Source organism: Podarcis liolepis, assembly GCF_965112155.1.
Source record: "Podarcis liolepis genome assembly, chromosome: 15".
Lineage (NCBI taxonomy): Eukaryota > Metazoa > Chordata > Lepidosauria > Squamata > Lacertidae > Podarcis > Podarcis liolepis.
This window is the reverse complement of record NC_139566.1, coordinates 12,074,054-12,091,777: the sequence shown is the minus strand read 5'-3', so window position 1 is coordinate 12,091,777 and position 17,724 is coordinate 12,074,054. Positions and strand designations below refer to the sequence as shown.

At 46.2% G+C, this 17,724-nt stretch overlaps 2 protein-coding genes across 2 annotated transcripts; both read left to right on the top strand.

Moving 5' to 3' along the window:
* The first annotated feature begins 1,071 nt into the window (after positions 1-1,071).
* APOA2 (apolipoprotein A2) lies at positions 1,072-6,806 on the top strand. The gene is made up of 4 exons (XM_083477693.1): positions 1,072-1,266; positions 3,440-3,521; positions 4,863-5,013; positions 6,553-6,806. Exons 2-4 carry the CDS (start codon positions 3,470-3,472, stop codon positions 6,665-6,667), a joined length of 318 nt encoding a protein of 105 aa, XP_083333819.1. The 5' UTR covers positions 1,072-1,266; positions 3,440-3,469; the 3' UTR covers positions 6,668-6,806.
* A 3,649-nt stretch (positions 6,807-10,455) lies between these two features.
* UFC1 (ubiquitin-fold modifier conjugating enzyme 1) lies at positions 10,456-13,865 on the top strand. Its single transcript, XM_083477685.1, has 6 exons — positions 10,456-10,623; positions 11,798-11,865; positions 12,303-12,366; positions 12,738-12,814; positions 12,935-13,025; positions 13,606-13,865. Exons 1-6 carry the CDS (start codon positions 10,501-10,503, stop codon positions 13,675-13,677), a joined length of 495 nt encoding a protein of 164 aa, XP_083333811.1. The 5' UTR covers positions 10,456-10,500; the 3' UTR covers positions 13,678-13,865.
* Positions 13,866-17,724: the final 3,859 nt, after the last annotated feature.

Genomic DNA, 17,724 nt, shown 5'->3' with positions numbered 1-17,724 from the left:
AAGGAATGCTGGGAACTGACTTCAGTTTGCTAAGGATGCTGGGAGTTTTTCAGAGACCCCTGATCCTTTCACAGAGCTACTGTTTCAGAGTGGTTTAATAATCAACCCCTCTTCAGGAGAAACTCTGGGAACTGTAGCGTTGTGAGGGGGGTCTCCTAATAACTCTCTGTGCATTTTGCAATCTACAGTTCCCAGGATTCTTGGGGGGGGGGAAGGAATACGTGACTGTTTAAATACTCCTTGAATACTCCTTTAAATGTTTGGTGCAGGTGGGGCCTGGGTAGTTTTTCTCTTTCTTGCGTAATACTAGAACTCAGAATCATGCAATGGAGCTGAAAGTTGGAAGATTAAGGAGTGGACAGACAAAATGAAGCATATACCGTATTTTTTGCTCTATAAGACGCACCAGACCATAAGGCGCACCTAGTTTTTGGAGGAGGAAAACAAGAAAAAAAATATCCTGAATCTCAGAAGCCAGAACAGCAAGAGGGATCCCTGCGCAGTGAAAGCAGCAATCCCTCTTGCTGTTCTGGCTTCTGGGATAGCTGCGCAGCCTGCATTCGCTCCATAAGATGCACACACATTTCCCCTTACTTTTTGGGAGGGGAAATGTGAGTCTTATAGAGCAAAAAATACGGTAGTTAAAACTCTTGTGATTCCCTGACTGTACAAGGGGGTTAGAAAAATTAATGGATGTTTATGGCTATTAGACAGTAACGTTTCTGAATACCAATCGTTCAGCTTTTAGCCTGATCCACTGCAGCTGGGCTCTTCTGTTCTTACTATCCCTACACAACGTCTTTGTAAGGTAGGCCAGGATCATGAAAAAGGAGGGAGCCAAAACTGCAAACGTTACTCTAGATGTGACTGCACCAAAGGTTTATATGAGGGTGCTTGCCTCAAGCCAGGGCTTGCATTCTGCATTAACTCTGATATGGCCACGATTCCCTTGCCCACAGTAAATGTTATCGCTGAAGTAAGTGTGGGCCTCTGTGTGTACTTAACCCTTAGACCCCGAAGCTGTTGACATGGGAATTGCCTTAGTTAGCAGTTGCAGAAATTGCACATTGCACTTCCAAGAGGGACAGATGATGTGGTGGCAGGTTGAAGGGGAGGAGGAGGGACAGGACGGGACGCAAGCACCAATCACCAGGGAGAATAGATCGGGTGAAACAGGCTGGTCTTTTGATGCCCTATATAAGAGCCTACAACCTCAAACTAACAATCACTTCTATGTTGACTGGCTCCTTGTAATTGATCGTTTGGGTAAGAATGAATTGACTTTATTTTATTTAAGAAGAAAGGGTTTGGGGTGGGGTGGAGCAATGGAATTGTCACTTTACCCCCTGGCAGAAATTCTGAAACTTTATCAGCTATGTGACACAGGCAGAAATCCAACCGGTGGAGCTTCTGTTAATAGAGCTTGACTTTTTTTATGGATTACGGCAGAATTCAAGTGAATCCACAAGCCCTGCTCTTGAAACCTTGGTGTGGGGGGTGGGCACTTGTTCTTATAGTGGGCGGGTGAAAAAAACCACTCTCCTGGGTGTTCATATGGGTCTGAGGTGTGGCAGTTGTGCAATGGGTGTCAAAGCACAGAATTAAGCCCTGCTGTGGTGCTGGGGGAAACTGTCCCAGTTTAATTTTAGCCTGTTCTCAAGAGGGGAAGAGGGTGTCAAGGGTGGAGCGGCAGAAGGATGGGAAAGTAGAAAATCTGAAAGGAAGCTGGTGACAAATGTGAAACGGAGGGGTTGTCCTTGACAATAGTTGTTGTTTGGCTACTGCTAGGCTGCAACAAAGGGTAGCAGCGTGAAGTGCTCTGATTTGGGATAAACCGGTTCCGTTCCGTTCCCAACAGTCAGTCTGCATTCTCAGTCCTCAACTGCTGCTACTGGTGTTTCCTGTAGGCTTTCCCCCCTCCCAACACACAATGTTTTCTTTATTTCTGCAAACCTTGGGGGCTCCCCCGGCCTGCTGATAATACCCCCTAGTGCTAGGGTTGCCATACGTCCTGAATTTCCCGGACATAGATGGGATTTGGCAATCAGTGTCCGGGCGAAAATCGCTTAAATGTCCAGGAAAATCCAGACCTATGACAACCCGTGTCGGAAATGTAGATTTTGGTGGATTTCCTTTTTTAAAAAAGCTCAAAAAACCCCCCTCTACGCTGGTCCCAACTTGGCTGCGTAAGCACTTGAACTAAGGGTTGTGAAATTACTATTGTTCGATATTCAACACCACATTTCATTTTTTCATTTAGAAAGATTCTGTGCCACCTTTCTGAGTTTGGGATTTCTAAATTACTTTTATTACGTCTGGGTGGTAGACGTAGATGGGTACAGCTCTCTCCTCCCTTTGTCCCCCCCCCCCTTTTCCAACACCTTTAGCTGTTCAGCCTCTTCTCTTAACACAGGCATTGCAGCCTTCAAGAATGGCTGCTCTCCATTGACCAAAAAGGAGGGCTACAATAGTTTCTAGTCCTCGTGAAAAGTTTTGGGTTTTTTAAAGCGTGCCATGCAGTTGGGCAGAAAACGTGAAGTGGTTTTTTGGGAGGAGGGGGGAATTGTTCACAAAGTTCACATATTTACTATATTCTTTGTTTTTAGAACAGTAAAGTATTTAACAAGCAAGCAAACAAAAAATCCTGCCTCACGAAAAACCTGAGAATTCACTTGGCCAACTAAGTCTATACCAGGGCTTCCCAAATTTGGGTCTCCAGCTGCTTTTGGACTACAACTCCTATCATCCCTAGCTAGCAGGACCCAGTGGTCAGGGATGATGGGAATCGTAGACCAAAAACAGCTGGAGACCCAAGTTTGGAAAACCCTCACTGTACCTTTAAAGCAATGCTTCTATCTAACTATCTGATATGGTGGGCCATAGTTTTCTCCCCAGCCTCAATGTGCCAGGGACTGGCACCATATTTGGTCTCTGAAGCTCCCTACCCAACCTGAGCTGTGGGAGGGTTTACGTGGCCTTTGAGCAGATAGCTTGTGGACTGCCAATGGTTTGTGGGCCATCCCTTTGAGGACTACTGCTTTCCAGCACATTCTTTCCTCCCAGAGAATTCTGGGCACTGTAGTTGACCCCTCAGGGAGCTTCAGTTCCCAGTAACTCTTTTCGAACTACAATTCCCAGGATTCTTTGAGGAGAGCCACGTGTCAAATGTACAGTGTGGGTGTAGCCTGCGTACACACAATGCCCTCAAATCACATCTTCTCTCTCAAGGAATTCTGGGCACAGGACTTCACCCTTCACAGAATTCCCAGTAATTCCCTTAACAAACTACAGTGCCCAGAATTCTTTGAGGGGGGGAAATGTGCTTTGAATGTGCTTTAAAGGTATAGTGTGTACGAATCAAGCCGTAGAGTGTGCGGGCTTGGCCTTGCTTCCTCACCTCTTTTCTCACAACCTCTCCCCGTCCTCCCTTTCCCCCCAGAAAGTAAAGGAGTGCTCCAAGCGTGCCAAAATGAAGGTGTTCGCTCTCGCAATCCTGTTGGTCAGCATCTGCTGCATGGAAGGTACTGTGGGGCAAGGGGGCTGGCAGCGTTCTTCATTGCAAACCGTGAGGGAATCAGAGTGCTTCCAGGTGGAACTTAATTTGCAAACATAATAAAAATAAAAATAAAAATTATTTATTATTTATACCCCGCCCATCTGGCTGAGTTTCCCCAGCCACTCTGGGCGGCTTCCAATCGAGTGTTAAAAACAATACAGCATTAAATATTAAACACTTCCCTAAACAGGGCTGCCTTCAGATGTCTTTTAAAGATAAGATAGCTGCTTATTTCCTTCACATCTGAAGGGAGGGTGTTCCACAGGGCGGGCGCCACTACCGAGAAGGCCCTCTGTCTGGTTCCCTGTAACCTCACTTCTCGCAATGAGGGAACAGCCAAAAGGCCCTCGGCGCTGGACCTCAGTGTCCGGGCTGAACGATGGGGATGGAGACGCTCCCTCAGGTCATTGGCAACCGTTGAGGGTGGGTGTTTTCCACTTATTCAATTTTCTCCGGTATTGTTCCATCTGGACTGAACTTTGAACGACACAGTGTGGACACAGGAGAGGGGATACTGCATGCGTGAGGAGCAGAGCTGAAGCTCTCTAGGTAGAGCATTTGCCTTGCATGAAGAAGGTCCCTGGTTCAGTCCCCAAGGACATCTCCGAGAGCCCAGGGAGTGGTGGTGGGATGACAATGAGTGGTGAGAGGGAGGAGAGGGAGAAGACTGGGAAGAGGAGGGGCTGGGAACTGAAGGGGTAACAGGGCTTAGTGAGCTGGGAGAGTCTGTGGCAGACAGAAGTCCAGAATCAGAGGCAGAAGCAGGAGAGGTGGAGGAGAGAGGCCAAGATGAATCAGGCTGTTGAAGAGTCATGGGGGACTCTGGTCTCCTAGAACCAGAAGCGGCATGAAGTGGAAGGAGCAAAGACAGACTGCATGCCGGCTCAGTCTCTGATTGCTTGGAGGGGGAAAACCCTGGTGGGGAGAAGACCTAGACGATTGTGGGGAGGCAGGAACCTTTAGTTTCAGCAATTGATTCATGGGGGGGCAAAACACCTGGAGGTAGGTTCCTATGTTCCTTAGGCCTGTTACTCAGCCAAGTCTTTGCAGATCCTGTTCTTGCTAATAAAGCTTTAACTCCAACATGCACTGTGTGATTTACTGCTGGCTCGCTCCTGTCGTTCAGGTAGGTCTGGGAGGAACCCCTGGAGTGTCACTGACAGTCAGTGAAGATGATACTGAGCTAGTTGGTCTGATTCAGTATGAGGCAGCTCGCTTTGAACTAAGAGGGTGTACTGGTTAATGGCTTTCCCCCTTTGTACTGTCGAGTGACCCCCTATTTATGAGTCTCCCCGTGTTCTTGCAGGGACTGTGGTCAGACGGCAGGCGGAACAGGCTCCAGCCCCGGCTTCTGATGTCGTGCAGCAAGTGCAGAGCTACCTTAATAGCTTATCTGACTACTTCAAAAAGGAACTCGTGCCACAAGAGAAGATAGAGGAATTCAAGGCCCAGACAATGTAAGAGCTCCTTCCCCCACTCACATCTTTCTTTCTTTTTAAATTTATTTTTATTAAAAGTCCAACAATTCAGAAAGACAGGCAGAACGAAAGGCGATTGAGCATGGTCAGGTAAGGAGATGAAGCATTAAAAACATAACTTGTACAAAAGAGGCAATCTTTCGATTCAAGGCAAAAACAGCGGATCAAATACACATATAAATGAAACAGCGCCAGATCCAATCGCATTTCAACTGAGATGGGGTGAGGACCCTTTTTATACAATCCTAAAAGAAACTCTGGATCAGGTAACCTTCTCCTCCACTGCCCAATAAAGGCACCAAATTCTACACATGGAACCTGGTTACTTTTACCAGGGCCTGATGGTTATTGGCTGGTGGTGAATCAGAGACTGGCTTTTTCCTTGCTAGCACCAGTGTTGTGGAATGCAATCTCCCTGCTGATATATGAGATGCTCCATCTGCATTGGCATGCTGCCGGCTTTCGAAGATACTTATTTATACAGGCATTCCCTTATTCTCTCAGCCCGAGCCTCTTGTTTTAATTGCAGTTTCATTTTAATGGGATTGTTTCATTGCACATGTTAATTATGGTCATTTATATATTAATGTTTCAGCTGGATTGTTTTACCATGCATTTAAATTACACCGAATTTTAAACAATTACAGTAGTCTGTATTTTAACAATACACACAGGTCCCGCTATCAGAATGCTCCTTATCTACAAATTCCAAACATAAAGAATTATGCCCAAACAACAGCTGATTCAGATATGGGAACATCTGGAGTTTGCCCACTTCCTTCCTTGTTTGTGCTTTGCTGGTCAGTCGCAGCCATTTTGGGGCAGAAAGCATGGGAAAGGGGAACAGGCAGAGAGAAGGGAGAAATCAGTTTTTCCTTTGTCTTTCTTTTGCTGGTTGGCTGCGGCCATTTCAGGATAAAACCGTGGAATGAGAGAGAAGAGAGATTGGACAAATCACAGATCAGAAATGTTCCCATGGGAAATAATGGAAATTGTCGTTATGCAAACTCTTGCCTAACGAACAATTTCCTGAGGAACGCATTGCATTCTGAAAACTGCATGTACTGTACTGTGCAGTTGGTTCTTATGTTTTGTAAACTGCTTTGAAGCAATCTGGGCATATATATGTAATTAATTAACTCATAATCGGCAATATGGCTAGGAATGGAACCCCCATGCACTGGGGCAGTCTCTCCAAAGAACAGCTGCTGAGGACTACCAAAGAAGGGGAGAGCCATTTGCCTTCATGCTCTGCTTGTTGGCTTTCCAAAGGTGTCTGTCATATCACTGTTGGAAATGGATAGGATTAGAGCAGGCACCCCCAAATTCAGCCCTCCAGATGTTTTGGGACTACAACTCCCACCATCCCTGACCACTGGTCCTGTTAGCTAAGGGTGATGGGAGTTGTAGTCCCAAAACATCTGGAGGGCCGAGTATGGGGATGCTTGGATTAGAGGGAAGCCCTTGGCCTGATCCATTTACTGATTCTTTTATTCGTCCTTTTATTCATTCTGACAGGGCTTACGTGCAGCGGGCACAAGAGCATGTGACTCCTATGGCTGAACAACTCAGGGACCAGGCTACCGAGTTCTTCTCCAGCCTTTTGAGTACCATCCAGAAAAAGACCAAGTAAAGTAGTGGAAGCTGCGTTCAGAGAGGCTCCGTCCTCATCATCTGCTGAAAAGGAAACTAGGGAAAATCTAGCACCTTCTTGTAACCCAAAGACTGGCTGGATCTCACTCTGGTTGTAATAAAGGCGCCTTATTCTCTAAGTGTGTGCATGTGTGCATGTGTCTGGGTTTTGATACAGGCAGAGCATCCAAGTTATTGCATGTCCACTCCACTTAAAATGGCCAGCAATGGGGTGGGTGCCAAATGGGGACCCCGAAGCCCCCTCCATGTTCATCTTTTTCTTTTATACCATGTACAGTTCCCTGCCCCACTGGTACGTCATCCCAGTTTGCTGTTCCTCAAGCTGCTGTAATGAGCTTCAACTATTTAAACAACAACAACACTTGATTAAAAACCGCACTGTAAATTTAAAGTACTGTACTTATCTGTGTATAATACTAGGGTTGTTTTTTTTTTTTTTTTACTTTAAAATAAGGTTAGAAATCTGGGGGCGTCTTATACACGGATAGTGCATATGCCCATTTTCTAAATTTGGGGTCCCTAAAAGTAGGAGGCGTCTTATACACGGAAAAATACGGTACATTTAACACACATCCCAAGGTAGACTGGCACTGTACACTGAAGGTTCTATTCCAGTAGGGTGCCATTGCAGCGCCCCCCGACATGCGCTGCGCCCCCGACAGGCGGTGCCCCCCGCCCCGCCCCCAGAACGTGTGCCACGCCCCTGCGGGCAGCGCGTCACGGCCCCCGGGTCACAAGCCACACCCCTGCCTACTCTCCGCCCCTGGTAGCAGAGCATGCAGCTTCGCCACTGCAACTGCAACTGCCCTCTGCCGATATTGTTCACTAAGGTAGAGTTTGCTCTGATCCAGCAAACGCTCCGTTTGTTTAATATAAAACGCACTCTATTTAAATTGGAAGCACCCAGTGTGATTTACAAACTGGGGATTAAACAACATCTTTTAAATACACCGCTGGGAGGGAGAGCTCAGTTAGTAGAGCATAAGACTCTTAATCTCAGAGTCGTTAGGGTTGCTGTATTTCAGAAAGTGAAAATCTGGTCACAAAAGTGAGGGGGGGGGTGTCAAAGTTGTTAAGCTTTTTTTTGGCAAAAAATAAAAATCAGCAAAGAAACCCACTTACAATATGGATTGCCATATGTCCAGGTTTTTGCGGACATTTACAATGGACGTTGAAAATTCCGCCAGGAAGCCATTTTTGGAAGCCAAATCCTGGCGATGTCTGGGATTTTTCGGACATATGGCAGCCCTAAGAGTCATTAATTTGAGCCCCACATTGTGCAAAAGATTCCTGCATAGCAGGGGGTTGGACTAAATGACCCTCATGGTCCTTCCAACTCTCTAATTCTCTATGTATATTCCTGTACCACAGAGATTTTCAACTTTTTTGAGTCTACGGCTTCCTTGACCAATTACATTCTTTCTGTGGTACCCCTGTGGGGCTGGCAGCCTCTCACTTTTTTCGAACACCCCCCCTTGTGGAGTGTTCCCTCAGCCTCCTCTCCTCTCTTTGGGAGTCCTCTGTTGCTGTCCTCCCCAGTCTTTGAGTTGCCCCCTGCCCCAAAGAGATGTGGCTCCTTACACTGTCCATTCCCAACGATAAGGGCTGGAGATCGCCTCAGCTTCTGGCAACCAGCACCCCCTGGCCAGCCCCAGAGGCACCTTTCACCTGAGGAGCTTGTAGCCAGGGCCTCTGCAACAAACAGCTGTGCAAACCTTTGGGAGGCAGAGATGCCAAAGGACATCAGAGGAGGGTGGGAAGGAAAGAGGGACAGAGGCCAGTGTTGCCCGCGGCACCCCTGACCATCCTTTAAGGCACCCTAGGGTGCCACAGTACCCTAGTTGAAAACCACTGCTATACAGTATATGTAAAAACATAAGGCTGTCATCACGCTGCGGTTCTTGTGGATGCCAATAGGTGGCCATGGCAACTGCAGCTTGATGAAAAACAGGCAGGCCAGCGAGGAGGTGGCAAAAGTGACAAGCAACCCAGGTGAACTATTTAACAGAAGGAGGGAGGTTAATGGGTTAAAAATAAAATAAAATGAATATTACTTGTTAGCTATAGGTCATCGTAATCACTGCAAGAAAAATGTCAAAGCAAGCACATAGAAAAGATGAATGTGTGCCTAATGATACTATATAACTCTCAAAGGGAGACAATCATCTTGTAAACAGAGCTGATGCCACTAGTTCTGGCTGTGACAGGCCAGCTCCATCAGGCCTCCCCTCCCTTCAACTGTCACTTGGGGGAAGCCAGTCCATCAGGCTGCCTCAATGGGAGAAATACGAAACTCACCCCTCCTGCTCTGCTGGAAGCCCAGCTCCATGTGCCAACTGGAAACAACCGTTCAGAAATTGTTGCCCGAGTTTTGATTTTCCTCTTCCTTCCTTGCCCCTTGCCCTTTGCGTGTCATAGGTTTCTTGTTCTTGTTGTTTTTGCTTACATGGTAAGACTGTCTTGTTTTGACTGTACGCAAGCTGCTCTGGGAGCCTTTTTGGCTGAAGAGCAAAGGTAAAGAGACCCCTGACTGTTAGGCCCAGTCGTGGACGACTCTGGGGTTGCGGCGCTCATCTCGCTTTACTGGCTGAGGGAGCTGACGTTTGTCTGCAGACAGTTTTTCTGGGTCATGTGGCCAGCAGGACTAAGCCGCTTCTGGCAAAACCAGAGCAGCGCACAGAAACACCATTTACCTTCCCGTCAGAGTGGTACCTATTTATCTACTAGGTTGGCAGGAGCAGGAACTGAGCAACGGGAGCTCACCCCGTCACAGGGATTTGAATCGCTGACCTTCTGATCGGCAAGCCCTAGGCTCTGTGGTTTAACCCACAGCGCCACCCGCGTCCCACAGTACAAATGTTCTAAATAAATCAGCAGGTTTGAAGCTTAATGTTCAAACTCTCCAAGGCTGGGAGAGGTCCGGCATTTGCCACAATGACTTCAGTGATTAGGCTGCTTTAACAGTCCACTTAGGTCAGATTTTAGGGACGCAGGTGACTCTGTGGGTTAAACCACAGAGCCTAGGACTTGCCAATCAGAAGGTCGGTGGTTCGAATCCCCGCAACAGGGTGAACTCCCGTTGCTCGGTCCCTGCTCCTGCCAACCTAGCAGTTCGAAAGCATGTCAAAGTGCAAGTAGATAAATAGGTACCGCTCTGGCAGGAAGGTAAACGGCGTTTCCGCGCGCTGCTCTGGTTCGCCAGAAGCAGTTTAGTCATGCTGGCCACATGACCTGGAAGCTGTATGCCGGCTCCCTCGGCCAATAAAGCGAGATGAGCGCCGCAACCCCAGAGTCGGCCACGACTGGACCAAATGGTCAGGGGTCCCGTTACCTTTACGTCAGATTTCAGAGAGCTTACAGTTTTGGACTACGACTCCCATGAGCCCCAACCAACACGCGACGACTGGGGCTTGATGGGAATTGTAGTCCAAAAGATCTGGAGGGCATTAGGGTGAGGCTGGCTGCTCCAAGTGCATGCGGCGGAGAGGAATCCGTCCGCTCTCCCAGTCCTTTGATGTGGGGTAAAAGTGGAATCCAAGGAAACCACAGCGCCCTAATTAAGCCACACAAGAAACAACTCCCACCAACAGCCTACATGGAGCCTCTAACTCTTTTCTCCCAGCTCTACGATTCTTCCTTTCCCCCGCCCCTCTCTACACCCTATTTCCGCCCTCAACAATCATGTTGGGGAAAGCGTCACGCGAACCATTTCCGCCCAACTGCTCACGTGCTGGGCAAGGATGACAACAACGTCCGACGTTTCCTCGCCCTGCCCAACCGGAAGCCATTTCCGGTTTGCGTACCTCAACAAAGATGGCGGACGAGGCTACTCGCCGGGTAGTGGCCGAGCTGCCTTTGCTGAAGACGAACGCGGGTCCGCGGGACAAGGAGCTGTGGATTCAGCGGCTGAAGGAGGAATACCAGGCGCTCATTAAGGTACGTGGTCCTTCCCGGTGAGGAGAGGGAGCTATGTGCCGGGAGGCTGACGTGGCTCCGCTGCACTACGGTGGCTTCAGAGGGTCAAGTATAGTCAGGCGTTTTCGTGCTGCTGCAATAGGAGCAACTTGCGGGGCCTGAGGCTGCAGGGCTGTTGCCACTTCCCTGGGAGTGAGCCCCATTGAAAATCAGTGGGACTTGCTTCTGAGGAGACCAGCCTCCACCCACTCCGACGCCTACCAGTTGTTTCGGACTACGGCTCCCACCGTGCGGGGCCTTTGGCTGTTTCCTGGGGCTGATGGGAGTTGTAGTGCGAAACGTCCTGGACTGATGGTCCCCGGCCTGATGGTTGTACGTACAGTGGTACCTCAGGTTACATACGCTTCAGGTCACAGACTCCGCTAACCCAGAAATAGTCCTTCAGGTTAAGAACTTTGCTTCAGGATGAGAACAGAAATCGCGCTCCATCAGCGCAGCGGCAGCAGGAGGCCCCATTAGCTAAAGTGGTGCTTCAGGTTAAGAACAGTTTCACATTAAGAACGGACCTCCAGAACGAATTAAGTACTTAACCCGAGGTACCACTGTACTGCGCTTCAGGAGGGTTTGTACCCAGGAAAGCTGCCAACCTAAGTGCCATGTCCCGCACGCCGCTCTGTGTGGATGGCACTCCTGAGTAAACACACCTAGGACTTGTGTCTGAGTTCACCTTTCTTTTTCTCTCCCCCCCCCCCCCCACGTCCCAATTGTTTTCTGGAAGCTTACTGAGATGAGATCTTTCGGGTGGGGGGGACTATATTTTTAACTGTAACTACTTTTGTAACATTTTAACAGTTTTACTCTTAAAATAATAATAATAAGTGGGTGTGTTTGCTGCCCTGGGCTCCTTTGGGAGGAAGGGTAGGATTTAAATTTAATAAATAAATAAATCCACCCTTCTAAAGAACCCTGGGATCTGTTGCTTACCGCTCACAGAGCTGTGATTCGCAGCACCCTTAACAAGCTACAGTTCGCAGGAATCTCTGTATATGTGTGTGTGGAGGGGGTATTTTAAATATACAGCTGCAGGAATAATCTGTAACCTGCCTCTGTCAGATTTTCAAAAAATGTTCATTACGGACATCATGCTATGGAGGTTACCTTGCTGACTATTTTATTTTATGGATTCTTTCTGTAGTATGTGGAAAACAACAAGAATGCTGATAACGATTGGTTCAGGCTAGAGTCCAACAAGGAAGGCACAAGGTGAGTACAAGGGAGACCCCCAAAACTTTGTGGAGAATCCTGGGAACTGTAGTTTGTTTTGGGTGCTGGGAATTAAAGCTCTGTGAGGTCTGCACCCTGAACAAACTACAGTTCCTGGGATTCTTTATGACTGTTAAAGTGGCACAATAGTGCTTTACATGTATTGTGAATATATTCTACAGCACTTGGAGAATGTTGAAGACACCTGGCTTTTTTACCCTGGCTTTTGGCAATTGGGATGTATAGTTTTATTTCTGTAAGTTGTTTAAACTGTTTTTAACACTGTTTTACTTGCCGTAACCCACCCTGGGACCTTGAGGTGAAGGGTGGGGTGATAGTAGCAATAATAGTAATATTAATATTCATTATTATGTGGATGTGACTTTAGTGCGACAGGAGATGTAACTGTGTCATATCTCTTTTTCTTTCCTTGCCAGGTGGTTTGGGAAATGCTGGTACATTCACAACCTCCTGAAGTATGAGTTTGCTGTTGAGTTTGATGTGAGTCCTTGCCCCGTGCCCTCCTTTGGGCTTCCTAGCCCTCCTGCCTTTCATTCCTCACTTTCTGTGTGAGAGCTGCTTCTTTTACTTTTATATATTTTATTTCAACAATCTGTACATCGTTTAATCACAGTTGCCTGTAAGCAGTGAACAAGAAACCCAATGCAATGTGACTGAAAATGAGTTAAAGCCTTACAATCAGAGTTCAATTAAAAAGCTGGCTGGAATGAAATAGTTTTCAGAAACTGTTGGATGGTCAGCTACCTGTGGATTTTGGTGAGGGCTAATTAGGTCAACCTATGGTGAGGGCTAATTAGGTCAACCTATGCAGGATTTCTAAGTATTAAGCTCTGCTTAAACCCCATTTGCAGATTCCGGTCACATATCCATCCACCGCGCCAGAAATCGCCATCCCAGAGCTGGATGGAAAAACAGCAAAAATGTACAGGTCAGATGCTCTCCTCCTCTATATTTTAGCCAGTTTGTATGGTGTGGTCTAGATCACAATTTCCCCTTGTATCTGTCCTGTTAATGCCCCATCTTAATACCTCTGTGTGTCTTCTTGCAGGGGCGGTAAAATATGTCTGACGGACCACTTCAAACCTTTATGGGCCAGGAACGTACCTAAATTTGGGCTGGCTCATCTCATGGCCTTGGGGGTGAGTTGTAGGTGTGAGCGAGTGTGTTCACACAGATGTTTGACTGCGTTGCTTGGGGCATCACTTAGTAAGCCCCAAAGGCTGCTCTTGTCAAATGAGTAAATTGCATTGGCAGCAAACCTTCTGACTGAAAAAGTGCAAATAAGTATCAAAGCATGAAAACAACACAGGAGTTTTCCAGTTTCTTAAAGTTTAAGATTGCATTTCATTGGTTTTTGTGGACTAGAGCCCCTGTCAGCTGTATCCATAATACATCAGGGGTGGGGAACTTATTCTGGTCTGTAGGCCAGATCTTTCATTCCCCATCAGCTGGCAGGCTAGGATCAGAAAGTCATCCAGAAGGGAATTTGGCTCTCAGGCTGAAAAATGGGTTCCTCACCTCTATTGTAGATAATACTGAGCCTAGATAGGCAACTTCATATGTTTGATGTGAACTGGGAAGCCTTGTAATTGGAAATATTGTTTAACAATCCTAAAAATGGAGGAGAGGGCTATTCTCTGTCAAGTATGTCACATGGCCAAGGAAGGGGAAAGGATGCGGCCCTGGTGGCCTCCTGACGGTCCTCTTTTTGTCTTGCAGCTGGGACCCTGGCTGGCTGTGGAGATCCCAGACTTGATATCGAAAGGCCAGATTGAGCACAAGGAGAAGTGAGGCAGCCTGTGCGGCCGGCGGGTGGAGGCTAGGCCTCGGCTGTTCTCCTAGGCCTCAACCATCAACAGCTGCAGACTCAAACATGTGCCAGTGACTTTGTTTTGTGCTTCTCTGTGTAACTTCTGAACCCCGGACTTCCAACTGATCCACAGAACATGACTCACTAATTAAAAAGAAAAGAAAAGCAATCCTTTCCTAAGAGTTGCTGTTTTGCTTGTCTCTTGAAAAGCCACCTGAACGCACTGTTGTGGCAAATCTTATTTATTTATTGAGAAAGATTTATGTACCACTTCATCAGGAAAAAAACAACTTTAGATGGGTTACATAAAATGATAGGGAATAAGTATTTAAAAATAGCAATAAAAGCAGACCTTGGGTTGTAACCAACTATGTTTTACTCAGAGTAGAACTAGTGAAATTAATAGAGCTAAGTTAATGTTGCCCATTAACTTTAATGGGTCCGCTCTGAGTGGGCACTGGATACAACCCTTTAAAAACATAATAAAATTGAAACAAAGGTGAAAACCAAGAGGTGTTGAAGACAAATGTCTGCATTGCTTAGCAGTAATAGCGCTGCTCATGCATCCTAAGAAACCCAAAAAATCAGTGCGGTTTTGAAATTGGTGGCAAATATTGGTGCAGTTTTGAAAGGTTCAGTCCGTGATCTTGATTCAAAATGGCATTTGATTGTATGTAGCCATAGAGAAAAACCTGCTCCTTGATCTCCAGAACCATCAAGCAAACTTGGGTTACGATATCTTAAGAGGCATCCAAATGCATTACGAACCGACAAACTACTTTCCAAATACATAGTATAGGTATGGTTTTGCAGGGAGCAGCATTCTGTCTCTGCTACCTAGGAGGGACAGGTGTGTGTGTGCAGGAAGAGGGGAATAAGCTATGAGGAAAGACTAGCTCAGGGTAGAACATCTTCCATCTCTCTGTGCTGCTGGGACAGACCTCAACCTGAAATCCTGGGGAGCTGCTGCCAGTCAGGGTGGACAATACTGAGTTAGATTGTGGAAGATTCAAGCCATGGGATTTGCTCCCACAATATGTTGTGGTGGCCACCGAATTGGATGGCTTTGAAAGAGGATTGGAAAGATTCATTTTCATACCATAAATTAGGGTCGCCATGTGGCTTTGGCTGTAATGTCTGGAAAAATCTGGCCATATAGCAACCCATGTTCGAAGTTTAGGTTTTGGTGAATTTCCTCTGGTTTTTCACTTTTTGAAATACGGCAACCCTACTATAAATGTTAAGGGAGGTGGGTGGGTTGTTATATTTTTGTTGGTTTACATTGCAACAACTGTGTCCCTCCGAAAAGCATGAATGCACTACAGAAAAACTAATAAAGTAGAATGGTGTGTGGGTTAGGGCTCAGCAATATATCAATATAAATCACAATGTGGAGCCAGACAACGCTTCTCTTGATTTCTGCAGCCCCTGTTAGCTCGGCCGGCTCAACTCTCCCCTGTGTCCTGCAGGGGGCAGCAAAAATCACAATGCGGGGGAAACCGTGAAGCCAGCCAATGCCTCTACATAGCTCCATCCTTATTTCAGGCATCATGATATATCAGAATATTGTGATGTTTTGCATGGTGATATCTTCTTCTTTTTCTTTTTTGGTGATCACTTGTAGCAGAGTAAGATTGTCTTCCATTAACACAGTTTAAACAATGAGTCCGTAAGTGACTGTGGAGGCTAATTCTGGATTCACACATCCTTCCACAGTGGGGACATTGGTTCCCGGGTGGGAGTTGATCACAGTGTGGATTTGCCAAGCGTACCTTCCTCTTGGCACGTTTCTCCCTTGTGTCCTGAGATCAAGTGTCTTCAAAGCCCATGACACCTTTGGTAAAGGCTGTTCTCCAACTGGAGCGCTCTCAGGCAAGTGTTTCCCAATTGTTGGTGTTTATACTACATTTTTTTAAAAATTGCCTTGAGACAGTCTTTAAACCTCTTTTGTTGACCACCAGCATTACGCTTTCCATTTTTAAGTTCGGAATAGAGTAGTTGCTTTGGAAGATGATCACCAGGCATCCGCACAACATGACCAGTCCAACGAAGTTGATGTTGAAGAATCATTGTTTCGACACTGGTGAGCTTTGCTTCTTCCAGTACACTGACATTAGTTCGCCTGTCTTCCCAAGTGATGTGTAAAAATTTTCGGAGACACCGTTGATGGAATCTTTTGAGGAGTTGGAGATGGCGTTTATAAGTGCTCCATGTTTCACAAGCATCCAGTAAGGTTGGTAGTACAATAGCTTTGTAAACAAGCGTTTGGGTTTCCTTGCGAATGTCCCAGTCCTAAAGCACTCTGCACTTCAGTCGGGAGAAAGCCGCACTCGCAGAGTTCAGACGATGCTGGATTTCGGCATCAATGACGGCATGGTGATATATCATGATGTTGAAAACCAGATATTGCCCAGCCCTAGTGTGGATGGTCCAGACGATCCACCATTGAGTGCTCTATTATTCCATCCGTGGCATGTTGCAGAATACGCCCATGAAAAAACACCAGTCTGGGGGCTTCCTCAGTGTGACTGGATGAGGCCCTGTGCGAGTTTAATTCTGTGCAAGCAACACTGCCTTTCCCCTCAGTTGATATTTGCTGAGCCATTAATGAATGGGTGGAGGGTAGCATCCAGTTAACATGTCCAGTATCCTCTCCCCTTCATCTTCTCAGTAAGCTGATACGAAGCGAGTAATTAATACAGAGGAACGTGAGTATTGAGATGAGCAGATTTTTGCAAGCTGATCTAGGAGGGTTAGTTTACCACCATCACAAGGAAACAATTCTCCTTCTCCCTGGGAAAGAGGAGTGGATTGGCTCAGAGGCAACAATAAGCACATTAGCATCTTCACAGGCTCGTTATGAGGTTAACGGGATATCTCACATATGGTTGGTTTGCATACAAATGCTAATGTTTAATGTTTTTCTATTACAGTATATGGTTCAAGGAAACATGGGGGTGTGTGTCCCCCTCCAAGTATTCCATTTTGATTAAAAATACTGTAGCTTTTAGGGCAGGTGTTGTCCGCTATACACTTTTGCTTAGGGGGTTCAGCCCTATTTGATTCGCTAGTGGTTGATGTCAGAACAGTAAGGCATGCTCACTTGCAAGGAAAAATGTTTACTTCAGTGTTACAACAAACTCCTTGCCCTGCTCTGCTCAGAAGTAAGCCCTGCCCTGTTCAATGGGGCTTATTGTCATTTAGGTGTGCACAGGACTGCAGAATGTTGCACCAGCAATGCAGTCTTGTCGCATTTTAAAAAGACTAATGTAACAAGTAACAATGTAACAATTTTGATTTTAATTAATTCTTATGATGTTTTATAATGTTGCACTATTTTAGTGTTGTTAGCCGCCCTGAGCCCGGCTTCGGCTGGGGAGGGCGGGATATAAATAAAATTTATTATTATTATTATTATTAACAAGTATCTATTTGTTAGCCTTCAAGGTGCAGCCAAGATCTGGAAGTTCTTGTTACATTTGAATTAACTCCCGTCAAACAAAGTGGGTATAATTATGATTAAATATCCTGCAATTGCAATTCCTATGCACACTTAACAAGGAAGTAAGCCCCATTTGTTTATTATCATTTCCTATTTCTTAAATGATATTTCACCCTTCCTCACAAAGGAGTTCAGGACTGCAGACATCAACAATAAACATTAAAACACACACAGCAACCTGGAAATAGTTAAATACATTCTGAACAACAGTTTAAAATTTAAATTTAAAAGCATTTCTATTCTGCTTAATATTTCAAAAATCTCTTAAGTGGTGTGAATTACTCCTGAATAAACATTCATAGGATCTGGTTGCAGCTTGTGAATAAATCACAGCGAACGACTCCCAAGAAATATACAATACATAGACCGGATCCGGCTTGCAAAGCGTCCAGCCTCTATTATTTTTTTTATTTATTTAAGGCTACTGCGCCTTTAAATTTTCTGGGACGCTTCCCGCCGTTTCCATGGCGACGGAAAAGGTGAGAGTGGCAAGTCGGGCAAAGCAAAAGCTGACTGTGACGCTACC